Source organism: Pezoporus wallicus, unplaced genomic scaffold (genome assembly GCF_028554395.1).
Source record: "Pezoporus wallicus isolate ANWC-B61680 ecotype Strahan unplaced genomic scaffold, APGP_CSIRO_Pwel_v1 contig_371, whole genome shotgun sequence".
Taxonomy (NCBI): domain Eukaryota; kingdom Metazoa; phylum Chordata; class Aves; order Psittaciformes; family Psittacidae; genus Pezoporus; species Pezoporus wallicus.
This window is the reverse complement of record NW_026640468.1, coordinates 413,382-432,460: the sequence shown is the minus strand read 5'-3', so window position 1 is coordinate 432,460 and position 19,079 is coordinate 413,382. Positions and strand designations below refer to the sequence as shown.

Below are 19,079 nucleotides of genomic sequence, written 5' to 3'. Positions count from 1 at the left end.
TCTCTCTGTCATCACCAACACACTATCACTTCAGCGTTGCTTTTGGCAGCTATACAGTCTTATGGTTGCGTTGGAGTAACACCTGTGCAAACTCATTAATTGCGAGAAAAAATTCACTGGTGTCACTCTTGGAAATGGGAAGGGAGCATTTGTTGATGTAGTGCTTTTCCACTTCTGGCAATCCCATTTTATTCTGCCTTCTCCTCCCCATCCCTCCATCTCCCATCCCCCAACCTGTTTTCCTTCCTGCACATTGCCTGCGTTCAGCCCTGACAAATCTGGGATGCCAAAGCAGCTCTCACATTGAATGTGAGAAGCACCTGGCCTATGAGGGGAGGGGGACTTTGACACACAACTATTGCCCTGCAGATGCAAGTTCAGGTGTGAACAGCCAGAATAGTTTAAGGAACATAGTGGGGTAGAGGGCGAGCAAGACTCTTACTTGAAATGGAGAGTTTTGCACACTGAGTGACTGAAAAGCAGAAACAGTGGTGTTGAGGGAGGTTAGTGAGACATCAGGGATGGGGGGGAGCCATCCTGCAAACACTGGGCTTTGCCCCGGTTCAAGGGCTGACCTCCTAAGGAGGCGCCACTGCTGCTTTCTCTGGCTTGGCGTGAGACCTTTACAGGAGGTGAAACAAGAAAATGCTGCTTGCCAGGCTCTGCGTCTATCAGCACAGACTTTCTTACCAAGTACAGTAAGTCCTTCTTAAAATAACTCTTTCCCTGGAATGAAAAAGGACAATTAAAATTGGTTGTTCTTTGAAAAACTAGTCTGCAAGGTCAGCTGTAGCAAATGCGCTGCCACACTGATCTCTTGCTCTCTTGTAGTTCCTCATTGATGTTTCCCCATGTAAAGAGATGAGAGAAACCCCCCACCGGAGTGCTTTTCCTTTGTCTGACATTTTAACATGAAAAGGAACAAAATGAAGCATGACATTGGGGGAGAGCACATTGTGCGGGCCTCCCTGAGACAATTTGTGTTGAGCTGAAAAGCTGGTGGCTTGTGGTTGGAAAGGCAGGCTGCTTACCATTTCACTGGCATGCGGAGGGGGGGGGGGGGGGGGGTACATGCAGAGAGCTGTTGAGAGGCACGTGGTCATCCGACTTAACGGGGTTTATTACAGATCCCTGCTTCTATGAAAGAAACAATAGCGTTTCCTGCTAAGAGAAACTTTGGTCCAGGTGATGTTTCCAGTAGGTGTGACGCATGCAAATGAATGCTGCTTTCTGACAGAAAAAGCAAAGAAATGCAAAAATGGAGTTTGTGTTCTTGGGGCCAAAATAAAATGCCCCTGTGAGCTGATTTTGTCACTAAAATTGCAGCAAAAAGAAGTTATGGCTTTGCTTGTGTTACTGGATATTGAGTCATTTCTATCTGTTTTCTTGGTGAATACACCTTTGTCAGGAAGGCAACAGGTACAAGAAAATTCATGGAATTAGTTCAGTTTAATATTTGAAGCCTTTATTTGAAAAGTCTGTATCTAGAAAATCAAAGATCAAAGTAGGCTGTAGCTTGTGAAGTGAAATACCTCAGGATTGTCTGACATTTATTTCTGTGTGCAGAAATACACAGTATCTAGAACAAATCCATCTTCCATAAGGCAGCCTGTCACTTGCAGGCTTTTTTAAAATTTACTTATTTATTAGAATACCATGCGATAAAGAAAGATCTGACTGAAACTTTCCAAAAGGAAGTTTTGATGCAGAGTTAAATTAATCAAAAGCCCTTTGTATCATTTGGGCATATCAAGAGTACTCCTCCCTAAGCTTCTGAAATCTATTACATAAAGAGTTAATGCTTTTAGGAAGTGAATTTCTTAAGTTGTTTTTGAGGAATTCATGAAAGCAAAAGGGGTACAGTAAAATACCTCTCAAGGGATGGAGGGGGAAGTGATATGCAGAGAAGGTTTATTGGAAGTACCGACATGCCACTGGGCAACTGGTTCTGCTTTTTTTCCAGGGCCTTGCTTATCTTCAGCTGGGATGCAGGAAGGTCCTGAGTAGAGGCAGAATGTGGGAACTGAATCTAGGGAGTATACTGCTGGTGCTAGCAATGAGGAAGAAGCACAAATCCCTTACTTGTTCATTTGTATCTCTGGAGCAGAGCATGGCTAAGGGATGGACTCGCATAGTGCTCACTGTAGGGGTACTACCCTCTTGTTTGCCAGCTCTGGCTGGGGAATACTAGCATTCTGTGAGAACACCCTTGTGATAAAGCTGTGTTTACAAAGTCATTTGTGAATTCAAAAATTGTTTCTTTATTTTGGATCTATATTGAGAAACACTTTATCACTTAAGCAGGTGTCTCCAAGTTATCCCACTTGTTTTATCTCTGGTGTAGAATTGCATATCCATAATGTATAAAGCAAGAAGGTGAAAGGGGAAAGGCCGGGTTGTGTAGGACAATCTCCAGTTCTTCAGTGCAGAAGTCTGCAGAAGTGACCTTCGGTTAAGACCATAATTTCTAAATGTTTCCTGTAGTTTGTGCACTCCATTGCTCTCAGTCCTTGTAACAGGCAGATAGGATTTCAGGTTCAGCTTGCAGTGACTGCTGTGTGGATGTCTCTGTGACTTCATCTTTATTCTGATGTCTTAACTCTTCACCTGTGTAGAAGGAGCTGCAGTGCTGAAAACCAGAATTGATGTGTGCAAGTCTTTTGTAGACTGAATGAATTACTGTAGAAAGTGAAACTTTTCTGATGCAATGGTAGTGATTGTAAATACCCAACTATTGTTATTTTGAATAACAAAACTCCTGGCATCCTGTTAGTCAAAATCAAACTTAGAAAAAAGCTCTCTGTTTTGGCACAGAAGCTGGATTTTAGGAAACAACTCTTTTTGATAATGCTGATATGGACTTGCAACCAGGTTATTTATTGTTGGGTTTGTTTTCCCTGTATCTTTTTTGTTTATATTTGTTCTTAATGTTGATATTCATTGAACATATTGCTTGTAGCAATGAAGTATCTGCATTGCTACAACATTGTGCAACCTTCTGTAATAGTTTTCATAGCTTTCGTGAAGTTTTATTGAATTATGCCTGTGGACTTCTGACCACTTTACAGTACTGACTGTAAGCAGTCAAGGTGTCGTTAGGTTAAAGCTTACAGAAGTGAGTTACTGGGCACAACATGAACTTGCTGAAGTGCATCCAGAGTAGAGAAGACATTCTGTGCCCCAATAGATCATGGAGAGACAGCTGCTGCTTCAGATGGGCAGCTGCCTGCACACATGCTGCTTTACACAGTCCGGCTGTGCATAAGCAGGTTGCTTTCTGTATCACTGCAGAAGATTAACCTTTCATCCCAAGTTACAGCTTGGAGTGAAAATGAGGCACCACTTGCCACTTAAGGAACATAGCCCCTAAAATGTCGCATTAATATTTATGAAAGTCTGAAACCCAAATCATTGGATTCAGGTAATTTCTGGATGTTGCAGCGTGCTGCTGTCTCCAGAGATCCTTATGTTCAAACTACCTTACGTGTGGATCGCTACATCTTCCCTAATCTTTCTTTAGGGACAGTAATTTTTATACCTACAGTAAAATACAGATTTAGAGCATTTAAAATAAAACAACAAACAAGGATTTTTAACAATAAGCTGGTTTATATAAAGTATAAAGCTAAATAGGATGACATCTAGAAATCACTCAGCCATTTCTCTGCTTCAGAAGAGCAGTTCAACTGCCTGTAAGCATAAAAAACGTTGTATTGTCTATATAGCAGCATAACACTGAAACATGAAGCTTTTAATGCTCTTTTCTTAACTATATGCATATTGCTGGCTTTTTCATAAGTCAAAGTAAGTACTTATAGACAGAAAGCATGTTAAATATTGTGCAAGGAAAATAAAGTGGGTTTTGAGAGGAAGTGGGCACCATTAATAATCTGGAATGCAAATGGATGAATTCCCAAAGGATGGTGGTGGTGCTGCAATTTTCAGACACTTCAAGAGAGCCAATAGATCAATGATATCATGATGGGCTTATTTCTTCTGTTAATTCGATGCAAGCCTTTTAATTTTAGTGACCTACTGTCATTTCTCATTTTCAGGTTCTGAAAGAGTTAGCCAATTATCAATCCAAAGACTTGACATTTTTCCTGCTTCTCAAATTCCATCTGGAAGTCTAACTGTAAACCTCATCCTTGTTCCACAAGGAGCACTCGTGTGAATAAAACACATGTTTAACCTGAGACCATGTTATTATTCAGCAGTCATGCTCCAAATCTGCCATCTCTCAAGTGCTGCACAACAGCACTTCAGGAGCCTACCAAAGGAGGAGAACACTGTGTTTTTAGTGAAGGGAGCAAAGTGGCTGGGTTTGGCTGTGGCTTTCATCCATGACTTCCACGACTACACTGTGATTGGTATTGTAGCAGGGAATCCTAAAATGAAATACTTGCATGTTAAACAAAACCAATACTGAAGTAACAAAGAGCAGTGATCTTCAGTTCAGCATGTTGAGACATTTTTATGTTTCAACGTAAAAATGCATAGATTGAATTGCTATGGGCTCTGTTTTCCCTGGAATGAAGGGGGTTGGAGGGTTATGTGTTATGTTAAAAAGTGATAAGGATTTGGGTAGAAATAGTTAAACAAAAAAAATCTTGTCAATCTTCTCCCTCCGCTCCCTCCAGCTATTGAATTCATACTATGCACTGAGACTAGAGAGCATACAAATGCCCCAATCCTTTCTGTGTTTGGAGTTACTTTTAGAAAATATGTAGTTGCTGTAAGTTGGAGCCATTTGCAGTAAGCTAAAGAGAATTTAATTTGCTGTGGTTTGGATAATTATTCCATTTAGTTCAGTTATGGTGAGACTATTGATACCAGTATTTACAATAATTGGGAGTGGGAGAGAAAGGAGATTAAAAACCTAAAGCAAACCAGTGGAAATTTGTGTTTACTTCTTGGAAGAATATTGGTTTAGAATTAGAAAAGAGGTGTGAAACCCATACCTAATAGTATTCCTGGAAGTGAGACATCCTGGCAAACACTGGAACTTCAGATGGTTTATACTGTTAATTGGGTGGTACTTAAGAATGACTGGTTTGGGCCCAAAAGCAAACGGATAGGTAAATGTCTAAGAATTTCCTGCTGAAATACCATTCCCTAATGGGCTGGAGGGGAGAGTACAGGCACACGGGGTGTAGATACTTCCTATATTGATGTTGATTATGCAGCAGGATTTGCAGATTAATCCTTTTGCCAATGCTGCAGATTGATGGGTAAGCACATGATGTGCCATCTGCCACTTAGCTCTCAAGTTAAATTTAGATGTTGTGCACATTTTTTTAATTTGTTCCTTAAAACAGTTGTAACAAAAGTGTTATTCAGCTATCTAAGCGAGAGTAAGTAACTTTGAAAAGAGTAGATTTCTGGGGTATTTTTAACGTAAGATATGTAGAAGCTTTAAATTATCAATGCACAGTTTACTGCTATTTCTTTATTTAGACTATAGTAAGGAATTTGGTTTTGAACATGCGGAGACTCCACCCATTTCTTACATCCATACTTGAGACCTGAACAGGTTCTGACTGTTTCTCTCTGATAATAAATAGGCTCTACTGAGTGTTAAAGGTGCTTGGGGAAGTGTGAATGCATGTTTGGGGTGCAGCAGTCTGTTTAATTCAGAAAGGAAGCGTAATTGTAAGGGTTGGTTGTTCTTCCCCACCCAGTCCCCTGTCCCCAAAATATGTTTCTTTGGGGTGCTCTGCCATTTTATTGCAAAGGTAAGCTAGGCAAGTTGGAAGCAAACCAGCTATTGTATTCAGGACATAGTATATGCGGCAAGAAAGTGATTTGCAGAAGAAAGTGATTTGCAGAAGTCTCTCCTAGGAGAGACTGGGGGTGGGACTGAGTACCTGGCCATCCCATTGGAGTCAGGGAAAAGCCGTAAAGAAGAGAGCAGAGCTCAAAAGACTGAGGAGGAATTTGTAATTTTTCAAAGTTTTAGACAACCTGGCTTAAATACCTAGATCTAGTGAAGTACAGGAGAGGTTGACTTCAAAGTGCTGAGGTCGGAGGCAAAGGCAGAGATCATAAAAATATGGAATTAAGAGTGTTTAGCAAGGAAAATAAATGCAGAAGGCTGGCAGTTCTGACAATAATTAAATGAAGTCTTTCAATTACTTTAAAAGAGCATGGTGAATGGGATGAAGAGGGTTGAAGATGGTAAACACCAGAGATAAACAGCCTATGAAACTATGCAGCTTAATCCAAAATTAGTGTTTTAAAAAAGCCAATAGGCAAACAAGGGGTGTTTCATTTGTTCTAAAAAACTTTCACCAAGGAAGACTAGCAGTGCAGCAAACTGAGTGGTGCGCCTTGCACAGTTTCTGATCATGTTGCCACAGTGGGACACCTGGTCACAGCAAGCCTCGTTTATATCACGTGTTGTAACCAGGAAATCAAGTCATGATTGAGGTAGAAGAAAGGAAAGGAGGGTGTGTAGTAGGAGGTGCCCTGCTCCAAACTCTCTTAAATCTTGGACTTGATGGTTTTGTTGCCCCTGCCATTATCTCTAAACAGGAGGTGGAATAAACTGATGGAATGGTTGCAGCTGTATGTTGAAAGCAATAGAACATTTTATTCAAAGGTCTTCAATGGAAAGCAGACGCCTTATTACATTTAACAGATGGAAGCTATTTCCAGCAATTTTCAAGTGCTTCCCAAAATGATTCTATTGTATGGGTGCTGAAAAGAGAAACAGTTTGAAGACTTCTGTGTGAATGCTTAAATCTTCTAAAGTAACCCTCAAAATTAAGATTGCACATTCACATAACTGTTTTGTGTGAGGTTGCTCTGTGTCTTGTCTCTGCCTTAATGGTTTCATGTGTGGGGCTATTTGGGTTTTTTTTCTCCCACTTATTTTGCTCCTGAATTGTATAAATCCATCTTTTGGATGTGAAAAAAGAAAATTATAAGGGTTATTTTTAATGCTTTAAGAAATCTGAAGATCACCTGGGAAAACAACTGAAATTCATTTTACAGTTATCTAAATTGAGGGAAATTGAGTCATAGGATTTTTTTTCTTTCCCTTAAAGATGAAAAAGCAATAAAAATTAGTTAAAGACTGATGTAGTCTATAGAAACACACAACTTGGGCAGCTTCAGAAATAAAGCTTAAGGACTGTGCATAGGCTTCAGAATGCATCTTTCTTGCAAAGCATTATCTACTGAGCAGGCAACTTTTGAAGGACTTGCTGAAATCTGTTGCACTATTGAGTTGTAGTCTGCCAATTTGAGCTTACAGATGTGTCGTGGTTTAAACCCTAGCCAGACAGCTTGTTCACTCACTCCCAGTGAGTGGTGCTGGGCTGAGGCCAATCGCGGGTCCGCCCCCTGGGGCTCTCCCCTTCCCCGCTCCCAGAGGAACAGGGAGGAGGATTGAAAGAGTGCAACTCCTATGGGTTGAGACAAGAACAGTCCAGCAACCAATGTACAACACAAATCACCACCGCTACCACTACCAACAACAATGATAAGAGAAAATAACAAGGGAAGAGAATACAGTACCACTGGCCAAAAAACGAGTCCCACCCGGAAGCCCGTGTCCTTCTGGGTAACTCCCAGTTACCCCCCACCCCGGGCATGACGTGCTGTGGTATGGAATACCTCCCTGGCTAGCCCGGGTCAGGCGCCCCGTCTCTGCTTCCTCCCGGCTTCCCCTCCTCCCTGGCAGAGCATGAGCCTCACAAAGTCCTTGGTCAGGGTAAACATCACTCAGCAACAACCGAAAACATCGACTTCACCAACACTGTTCCCAGGCTGGAAGTCAAAACACAGCAGTGCACCAGCTACCATGAAGGTGAAACATGACTGCTACTGCTGAACCCAGGACAAAATGTTAACTCTTATTTAAAGTCTTGGGTAAGCTTTGTTGTTCAATATTTTTAAATAATGATGAAATGTACTGTAAGCCTTGACAGTGTCTTACATGCTTTGTGTGGCAGTTCAGTTTAGATAATAAATAATTGTTGAACTATTCTGTATACAAAAGGCTGACTTGGTTTGTAGAGAGCTTTCCATTCTTCACTATAACTCCTGTATTATTCTTTCTCATTATTTTGAACTAAGACCAGTGGTATCTCTATAGACAAATTCATGTTCAATGCAGATAAAGTCTTCAGAGGTGATGTTCTTCATGTGACTTGTTTATATTAAATTTGTTATACATGTTTGTGTTCTAATGTTTGTTTATGATTTAATATGTTCTTGAACAGCATTTACTTTTTCCTATACTTGTAATGAGTGATGTACTGTGACTCAAGTACTTAACCTAAACATCCCTTTGAAGTGGTGAAGTAAACCACGGTTCTGTCACATCTAATTAAGTATCAAGAGGTAGACTACATAAGGAAATTACAAATGGTCTCTGTTCCAAACCAACCTGATGCTGTTTGCCTTTTTTAAAGTCTTTTCATGTTGAAGCACACAGTAAAGCACCTCTCACTTTGCTTTTCGTAATTCCTTCCACTCTTTTCCCTGCTCTTGTATGCCAACACTCAGGAATTGTGTAGAGCAGTTAAATTTGCAACGTCATGGAGAGACTAGTGTTACCCAGTGAAAACACACTTAGTGGGCTGAAATCGTGTTCAGTTTAGAGCCCTGTCCTGGAACAAAGCCTTCCTTAAGGGAAAAAATGTGAAGGCACTCTCCTGGGGTAAAAGAGAGGACTGCACTCTCATTTGGTTACATAGCAGCCATACTTGGCAATGGCTGTCCATTAGCCTTCAGGCAAAGTGCATCAGCAGGATACATATGTTGCAAGCTCTTTGACTCTTTTAATTTCTTTTTTAAGGTTCCTATGCTACTAATTAAAGCCCTTTTCAAGGACGGTAACTCAGTTACCACTTACAAAGACAGAATATATCAAATATCTACCTACTAGCTCCACAGCATAGTGTGTATAAAATAAATAAAGTATCATGTAGTCATATTTTGGTTTGTATCCTGTTCCTACAGTGCTGTAGTCATGACTGTATAGAGATACTGGCATATTTAGATACACAGAGAGTGGGTCAAAGCATTTACATGTATTGCATGTAAATGGAGGGCGGGAAGAGCTGGGTTTTTTTATATATATATATATTTAAACTTATTAGTTGTTACACTTCACAAATAAAGCCTAATCATGAGACTATAGTTTTTCTAAACTTCTAGTTTCTGAATGTGAACAATTTTTCAGTCATCTGCAGTAGAAGTTAACTGTCAAATTGCTGATACATAGGATCCACTTTCTATCATCTTGGTGTGATGGACTGTATTAGTTTTATGAGTGCTTTTCAGCTCAGTAAATGTATGCACACATGTGTGCATGCATACGCACTCTAACAGTTTTATCTTGTTTGAAATTAACTGTGCTGGAAAAACTTTTATCATAGTTCTATGAATAGAATTAGCCCCTTTCTTTTAGTTCGGGGTGTTGAGAAAGCCATGGGAGGGTGTGTACTGGTGTGCTGTCTCACTTTCAACATGTGGGTATAATACACTGAAAGTGTGCCAAACCTAGCTCTCTTTCTTTATCCCCTTTTCTCTGAGCCTGCCAGAGCCATTTGATTAATCTGCTGGTGCTTAACAATAATTGCTATTCTGGAGAGCTGTGTTCAGTGAGATGGCATCTTGACTGAATACGTATATAGAAAACTGTGTAGAGAGTCTTGGCAAAGCTGCTCACCCCCTTGATCATTTGTCCTTTTTAAATGTGTGGACCAGAAAGTGAGGTAATAGTATGATAAACTGGTATTGTGAAGACACTTTGTAGCATAGTCTTCCATTCAGCATTGGATACATGTGCATACCTGTACAAAGGCGGAGAAGTAGTCCATCCCAGTCTTGGGTCCTCTTCTGCCTGCCCCTTTCTCTCATTTTCCAGGTAGGACTTGGAAGCACATAAGAAATAATAAATTTTAAACAGCATGTTATCTTCCTTGTGCGTTGTCATAACAGAATGATAAATAATTTTATCTGTGTCCTCTCTTAGGACTACTGGTTCTTCTGGGTTTCTAAGAAAACAACAGAGAGATTGAAAATCACTTTCCTATAAGCTTAGAAAACATCTAGAGAAAAGTTAGCAGCCTGATGAAATTGCAGAAAGCTGCAGAGCAATAGAGAACTCCATTTTCATTGGTGTAATCTGCTGAGGCTATCAGCACAAGAGGATTTCTGCTGGAGATAAATGCATAGTTGAAATGCATAATGGTAGCTTTTAAAATAACTAAACCACAGAAATATAAGGCACAAGCTTTAAAATGCTGGAGAAAAGAACAGCTTAGACAAATGCCCTACGTTTGTGATTGTTTGCTTTCTAGTCTATTCTGCAACATGACCTCAGTTATACAAGGTTATGATAGGTAGTTTAGTATATGGATATGTTTAAAACATTAACTTAGACCACTTGCTTTTTACAGCATTTGAAACCTCAAATTCTGACTGCTTCATTGTGTGATACCATCTGTTACAGACAATCTTTCTATTAAGTTCATTAATAAGTTTAGAGTTACACTGTTTGAACTGTATTTGAATAGGTAGTATGACAGGTTTCAGTTGATTTATGCAGACAAAAAGTGGTATCTGATAATGCAGTATTTTTTCCAACTGGCAGTATTTTACACAGTAATCAGATGATTTTAAAAGTTGGGCTTCTGTTTGTTTGGGTCTGTTTGTTTTTTTCTTAAAATATATAAGGGAAGAAGTCCTTTTTATGCTTTGGATGTTTTGGTAAAATAGTTTTAAATTATACATCAAATATTTCAAACTATTACAGCATCATATAGATTGAGTCAGTATATGGGATCAGGGTACTTCTGAAACTTGGTAATCTGACACCAAAATACCTCTAAGTCAGAAACTGGTGAAGGGAATTTAAGAGACACAGAGTCCATAAGTGTATAAACATATCTGTGTATAACAAGAAACTTGGAAATTAAGAAATACTGGTTGTCAGTACATTTGTTTGTCTTTGCTTTATGTATCTGCCAGATTTTCTTCTTTGCTACCCTTTCCTTGTTGTCCTTGCTCTTTAAACCTTTGCTGCTGTTCCAGAATATTTTGAAGGAAAATGCATACATTTTACTGAGAAAACAGGTATAAATTACAGCTTGATTTAAACTCCACACATGTTGGAATGTACTGCAAAATTACATAAGTGTGTTACTCTTCTGCCTTTGTACTTGCACCGCTCTACTATTTATAGTTTCATGGTGAAGTTTGATTCAGTTCTTATAGTTGTTTTTCTATCTATATTAGTAGTAGTTGGGAAAGACCTCTCCTAACAATGATCTCTTTAGTGCACTGTCAGATTTCAGCGGGCTTATCCTCCTGTTTACACTCTCATAGGATTTGAGGAGTATTTTCTCTTTAGCTTATATGCTGTATCATATTTAACTCCTCTTTCACCAGTTTAGTACTGCTTTTTTGTTCTGTTGTGCTATGACCAGTGTTAACAAGTGTTTATGTGCAGTTGAAACATGTTTACAGTGATAAATAGGCCTCAGGTGCTTGTGGCTCCTTATCCTACCAAGTAATTAGGTGATCCTTCATGTGACAGAGTGGTCAACTATTTTGAGTGCTGCCACTTAGATTCGCTGTGAACGAGGAAAATGCATTTCTCCATGGACACAAAGCAGACGGCTCTACTGTTAATTTTGAGATGTGTGTCTGTGTCAGCACTTGAAGTGCTTGTTACTTACATTGAAAATTGTTTTGCCAGAGCTGTTAAAAAAAACCCACACCAAACCCAAAAATATCCCCCAGCCTAATTATCTATCCAGGATCTATATATCCTTCGGGTAACAGCTATCCCGCAGTGTTCTCATCACCTTTGTGTTGCTTGCCATGTCTTTTCAAAGCTTTTCAGTGCGTGGAGGACTGGCAGTTGAACAACACTTCTGGTAATCTCAGCATCAGTGCTAGAAAATTAAACATTGGAGGGCAAGGGGAGGAGCACAAAAATTGTGAGCACCATGCAAGTATTTCTGACTTTCAGAGCCTAAACAAACATGATACAAGATTATCAGTCAGTCCTGCATTCATTCCCTATGTGCCTATACGCTTTGGTTGGCTCAAAATTAAAAATGTGATTTGGGGAAAGGGCATGTTGCTTAAAATGCCCTCTGTGGGGAAAAGATGTGCGTGCTCTTAGGGAAACTCTACCTGCCAAGATACCTTTTTATAGAGTATGCCAGTTTCTTTATGAAGATTTTTCTTTGCAGATGCGATCGTGGTAGCTAGCACTAGTGCTGCTACTCCATGAGGCATTTTGTCTTTTGAGTGTGGTCCATGTGAAATGCTACCACTTCCCAGTTGCATCTGCTTGGAGTGCTCTATTAACCTATTAAACACAGCTTACACCACTTTGCTAATGAGGATAATAGCTTATCTTCTCAATGGGGCAAGGGTAATGCTTTGTGCTAGAGACTCTCAGCTGTGGTATTGTAAACATACATGCAAGAGAGGTTCTCAGGTGTCTCTGTAAGTGCACTGTCTTTTGCAAGACCATAAAGAGGGAGAGAGGACTGAGGGGAAAGAGGTTGCCTGCAATTTGGCATTGCAGCTGAAGTGAAAATGTTTTGTTTGATTTAGAAGATGTAGAGGGATTTAATGTAGCTATAACCCTTCACAGTTTGTGGAAAAGTTTTCCTTTCCTTTGGAAAAGACTCAGGTACTGCTACCTCACTGAAGAGTTTTGTGTGAGAAAGCATTACTAGCAGAAGCGGCTCAAATGCCCTTGATGACGGGCAGCGGTACCTGGGTGGCAGTGGTGAGTGATGGAGCTGATGCTGAGGTGCTGCTGGGGTTGCAGGTCACCTGCTCAGTTGGCCTTCCTTGCTTCACATCTCTGAGGAAAGACAGAGGTATTTGCAGTCTGCTAGTAATGGTTTCATTGGGGGAAACGAGTAGCTGTATGATAGAGTCAGAGTTTTTTTCACTGGCTGATTAATTGTATTATGTAAGCCTCCTTCTGTTGGATTAGTGTAATATTTAAAAAGGAAAGCAGTGAGACAAATAGTAAAAGCAGTTGGATCTTAATATAGCACATTTTCAGATTTAAGTAGTAAACACCAAGTTTTTAAACTAGGAAAAAGTGATCCTAAGTGTCAGGAACATACCAAGATATTTTATTACTCTGATGTCAACATAACACGTTTTCCTTATTCTTATCCCCTGCTCCCATTAAACTTTCGCTTTTGAATGTAGTCCTCAGAAGACAGCATGGAGAATTTCCCTATGCTTGCCCTATTGTGACAATAATAGACAAATAGTCCGTGGGGATTACTTGAGTATCTCTTTGTCCAGCTTGGAGTGTTCTTGGGACAAGAGTTTTAGTTCTTAAAGAAGGATCTAGCTGGGAAGAGCTGGTGCAGAAATCTGGGAGTGGGGAGGAATCCAGGTTGTCTGCCACCCTAGTCACTGTGATCATTCTTCTGGAAAAAAATGAAAGGACTTGGTGAGGTCCTTTTGGAAAAAAGATGGAAAAATGTAATGGGATAAGTACTTGTTCTGAAGCAAGACTGGAAAATCACTGAGTGTGGAGATACCATGACAAGTGTGCCAAAAAGAGTGGATTTAGAATAGTAATTAACTGCTGGTTGAGTAAGAATTGCAAGATCACAAAAGAAATTACTGTTATTAACAGAAGTATTTGTTCTAACATCAAGCTGTCATCCTGCTGTACTGTTTAACCTGATTCTGCCATGTGGAAAACAAACAGAAAAAAAAAATCTCAGATATTTTATTAAGTGTGAATTTGTGATTTATTTCTGTATTATTTTTCAGTATAATTGTCTCCTAAATGGTAATCACCTTCAAAAGCAAGGGAACTTAAAAATCTGAAGGACTTTCTGGCTTTGGACACACTGTATGAATGAATGCTGGATCAGAAACTGTAGGATCTGTGGGAGAATATTGCTGGGTATAAATGTGTTAGATCCTACAGAGTTGACTTACAATAACTTGTCACTGCAGTTCTGTGAGTTAAAGCCCAATAAATACCTGTTGATTTATACCTCTCCTGCTTTTAAAACAGGAGAGTTGTAAAATAGTTTGTCTTAGGGATCCCAGGCACGAAACAGCCCCTTTCCTTGCGGCTTAAGTGTCATCTGCATGCACAGCATTTAATAACAAACAACTAATTGTGGGGTTATGTGCTGAATACCACAACAGGCAACAATAAGGAGGTTATTTGGTAAAAGATTGACACTTAGTCTAGATACCTGTTAGTTGATAGCTTTTTTGCTGCCTTGAGCAATGTCAAAGATTTCTGGAACCTGACATCCTAGTAAACTGTGAATGGTACCTATCTATAAAGTTGTGTGGTTTTAAACAATGTATTGGTCTCCCAATGACACTTTTATATTGAACTGGAATAGATAGGACATCCTTCAAACAGGTAGTTGTATTTGGAGGAAAAAGTGAAAGACTGAAAAAATAAAGCTGCATAGCTCAAAAGAGGAGGAGAGAGATCTGCTTGTCCTACCTGGTCCACTTTGTTTCAGTAGGTCAGCTTCGTGCTCTAATACCATAGTTCACTCATTGTCAAAAATATGATTAAACAGCCTCAGCCATAAAGGCATCAGAAGCATGAAGTGGCTTTGGGGAATGGTGTAATTCGAATATGAATAGTACTATGGAAAAGTCATCTTTCTTTAGCTTACAGGTCTACAGTGCATATTTAAAAACACCCGTGGAATGTTTTTTTATTTAGAAAGTAATTAGAAAATGTATTACTCTCTTCAGTGCAGAAAAATTCCACCATGGGCTAAAGGTTGGAATTTCTAATACCAGAATTTTCTAGAAGTCAGTGATACATGCTTTGTCAGTGAAACATGTGTAACTTAATCACAGTCAACCTTTATATTTAAATCTTCTTGGATGTCAAAATGCATTGTGTGTCAATGTACTTCAGAATTATTTTGCAGTCCCAGACTCTCCAGAGGTGATGTTAGCAGTAATTTTGGTTTTTAGTCTTTTGGGGTTTGTTGTTTTTTGGGTTTGTTCAGTTTGCTTTGTAGGGTGTTTTTTTCTTTAAATGAAGAAGTAGGTTTTGCCCTAGACTTAAGAGGTGAGCATTGTTAAGTGGTTAGCCACGTAGCATTCATGCCTGTGGATGAATCATAAGGAGAAATATTTTTCTTACTATATCAGGCAGTTCAGGCTTCTAGCCTGAAAGCCAACCAGGTGGCCAAAATGCAAGCAATGGCTTTTTACTTCCTTATGGCTTATGAGCTTGAGTAGCTGTTGAGAGTGGTGATGCTTGCTCTGTCTGCTGCCTGACTTCGCAGTTTCTCTGGAACTGGGAACTGTCTGAAAAGCTGATTGCTTTTTAAGTAAAGCTGCATATCTCTGTGGAGATGTGCATGTTCTGCAAGAGACAGTGAATTGCTCCTTTCCCTCGCATAAGCAAGAGCCAGAAGACTGGGTGTGTTCTCTGCAACATTGCAAATACCTCAGTGCACATGGTACCACTCTGGCCTGCTGTCCACAGTGTAAAAATGCTCAGACCCTGGAGATCAAACCCAGAGCCATTGTTGCAGGAACAGTTGGTGTGGATCAAGCGAAGAGGGTTGGTCTAGCCCTCTGCTGCCAGTTTAGGATGACACGCATCTTTCAGAGGTTATTTGCCCCATCTGCCAGTCCCATGTCAATGTCTTAGGTGTCCTAGAGCATCTCAGATATCACTAGCTAACCAAGTCTAGGTAAGTGAAACAGGTCTTCCAACCTCCATGTAATGGGTAAGAGGATATGGAGTGGCTTAAAGCAGTGCTCTGTCTAGTGCAGTTTGTAATAATGTGTTGAGCCCTGTCTGAACCTGGCCCTTGACAACTTTATGCAGAACTGGGGAAGGAGAGAGGCAGTTTAAGGCAAGGATTTTTTTCATGCAGCGTAAAGTCATCTCACAAATTCATAAACTGATTTCAGGAAATAAGGAAGAATTAGGTTTGAATGGTGATCATAACCTTGAAATACAACCAAACTTTGAAACTTAAAAGGCTGTTTGTTTTGCTTCTCTTTATTTCTCTCACTGCCTGTGGGTTTATTTCTCTCACACCCAGTGGCAGCTACCTTAATGGTGGCTTCCTAGAAAAGGATCTCTTTGCCCTGCCTTCTAGAGGTGACAATTATGTTGCCTTGCCCAACTGCGTGTCCCAGTTCAAGTCAATTTGTCACTCGGGGTTCTGTATAGGGTCAGCATAGTAATGGTGGCGGTGGCGACACAGCAGCATAAGGTATTCTTAGCTGATCAGCCATTTAAGTTTAATAATCATGAGTGTGGTTTTCTCTTACAGCATTTTATTATCTTCATTTATTGCATTAAATGGTTGCTGAACACTTACCATCTTCTATTTTCTATATATTGTGCACACCTTAATTGTGTAATTACTTTGCTGGCATATTTGGCACATGTTCATTCTCCAGTATAAAGTAGTATTGTGCATTTAGTTCCTGCATGAGATGTGGGTGATTCCCACTTGGCACTTTGTCATTATGTGATGCCCTTTTTGCAGGTGATACATCTTCTAGAGAGATCTCTGTCAGCTGTAATTAATTAACCACTAATATAAGTCAGCTCCTCTTCATGGTATGGGTAGAATTATACATACCTAGATATAAGCCTACTAGGCTTAGCTTTGATGTAACCACTGTTCTAAGTCTACTTTAGGGGACAACACTTCTTCAGTTAACAGGGTAGGCTAACTTCAGAAGATTTTCTCATTGGCATAAATTTATAATTTTGCAAATTCTTCATACAGTCAAATAAACCAAAACCAGAATTGCCAGTGAGTGATCAAGAAAACTTAAAAGCAAAACTCAGCAATATTAGAAATCCTGGGGTTGCTTTAACTCAGCATTAGATTCCTGGTGATTTCCAATTAGAACCGGTCTGTAGATCTAGAAGCAACAGGTTTGTATGTCAAACAATAACATATTGGAGTCAGCAACTTCCTGAAGTTTCTTCTGGTATGTAACACAGTCACAGGTTTTTGTTCCTCAGTACTTTGGTATTTTTCTCACTTTCAAACACTTCCTACTTAAGAAGATGATACAATAGCTGTAATTCTTGATATTTCTGTATGTAGTTAGTGCTTTTAAAGCTAAAACCCAAAGCCCTGCAACCCAGTATCATAAAAAAAAACCAAAACAATCAAAACATACCCCCCCCCAAAAAAAAAAACACAAAACAAAACAAAAAAAGAAAAACAACCAAAAAACCCGAAAGAACTCCCACACAAAAAATTAAAGAAAGAAACAAACAAAAGAAAATAAGCCACATACTTTAGGACAGAATAAAGCAAATTTTGACAGATCATATAGATTGGAACAAACTAAGCACTGTCTCTCTACCAGAACAACAAAAAATTATCCTTAACATGCATATAGAAGGAGAAATCCAGAAATCATTACTTTTGCCCAGTAATCCCCAATGCACTATTTGTCAAAAATCCAATGATCTACAGAGGTGTTATCTTTTACTTACAGATACACTGAAATGTGTGTGTATGTATGGTTATGTGATGTAAAAGCAGTACCTTAACTTGCCTTTTCTGTCTTCTCTAGTGTTTTTTTCAGTATTATTCTAGACTGCATAAGAAAGCAGTAATGTACTTTAGTCAAATTGGTAATTCAGTTACAGCTCTTTTTCCCACTGTGTTAAATAGAGGATACTTTTAACACTTCCTTGAAGCAAACACTTACCTTCATTCCTCTCCCCACCCCCTGCCCCATTTCTTTTTTAGTGGGCAGTTTGCAGTAGTGAAAAAATGCCGTGAGAAAAGCACTGGCCAGCAGTTTGCAGCAAAATTCATCAAGAAACGAAGAACGAAATCCAGCCGGCGCGGGGTGAGTCGGGAAGATATCGAGCGAGAAGTCTGCATACTAAAAGAGATTCGACATCCTAATGTGATCACCCTGCATGATGTTTATGAGAACAAAACAGACGTCATTCTTATTCTGGAGCTGTAAGTAGCTGTAGAGACCTAGGGACTAGTAACAAAATATTGGTTGGTTGGTTGGTTGGTTGGTTGGTTGGTTGGTTGGTTGGTTTTAACAAAATAGATGCTTTTTCTGAGAACTTAGGAATTTAATGATTTAATTACCACCCCAAAAGGTGATCAGTAATAGCCTTAGAATTCTTTAGTTTTAAGTCAGAGTTGTAGCTTCTTGATCTCTACACATATTTTTCACTACAGTGCACCACACAATCTACTACAAAGGTTAAAAAAAAAAACACCCCAAACCAGCATATTTAGAATTTTATTCTGCTTGTTACTTTAATCACTGTTGATGTTATGGATCCAGAGGAATGACCTGGGGCTAAGTAAACTGATATAAAGATAAGAGCAGGGGGAAATACAGATTCTAAGTGGACATTAGTTTAGCAAATTTTGCTATGCTTTATGTTGATGTAAAGAAGTAGCATCATAGCTTTTTCTCCTTTTTTTTTTTTCAACCCGCTTAACAGAGAACAGAATTTTCCCAGTTCTGTCCTATGTAAATGTAAACTGAACTTTCGTGTCGTTTCATATAGCTTTAGTTCCCATTTTCCATCCAAGGTTATTGTTAATAGGTTGAAGTAAATATATTGCCAGAGAACACTTCTGCATTCTTTCAAGTCTGGCTTCCAGTTCCTCAAAGATTGCAAGTTTAGAAGTTAAGCATCACTCACCCATTACAGTTTGGCAGTGCCTGCTGGTGGGACATGCATATCTTTACATAAGGTGCATACCTGACACTGTATAATTAGCATTCCTGCTCTGTGATTTGGTACCAGATTCTTGGGCAGCACTTGTGTCTTTTCCTTGGCTGTTCATGTAACTTTTCTTATGAAGGTTATATCTTCCTGTTTACTAGCTTTAGTAAACGTTATTTTCACTTGCTTTACAAGAATACTTTAGTTTTGGGCTCTTTCAGTAACGTATCTATAGATTTGCAGCCTAGATTTAAAAAGAATACTGGAAAGTTGGATTTTCATCTTTTCTGTGGTATGTACATGCATGATACTACTTTGTTACATTAGGACATACTTTTACACTTCTAGTCCAGTATGTGGTGATTTACTGTAATACTTTTTGTGC

General features: G+C 39.3%; 1 protein-coding gene across 2 annotated transcripts in view; it reads left to right on the top strand.

Moving 5' to 3' along the window:
* DAPK1 (death associated protein kinase 1) overlaps nucleotides 1-19,079 on the top strand; it is an 89,933-nt gene that overhangs the window by 26,430 nt on the left and 44,424 nt on the right. For both annotated transcript variants that reach the window (XM_057418958.1, XM_057418959.1), the window contains exon 2: nucleotides 17,742-17,963. In XM_057418958.1, the coding sequence (XP_057274941.1) occupies nucleotides 17,742-17,963 (222 nt within the window). The remainder of the gene's footprint in view (nucleotides 1-17,741; nucleotides 17,964-19,079) is intronic.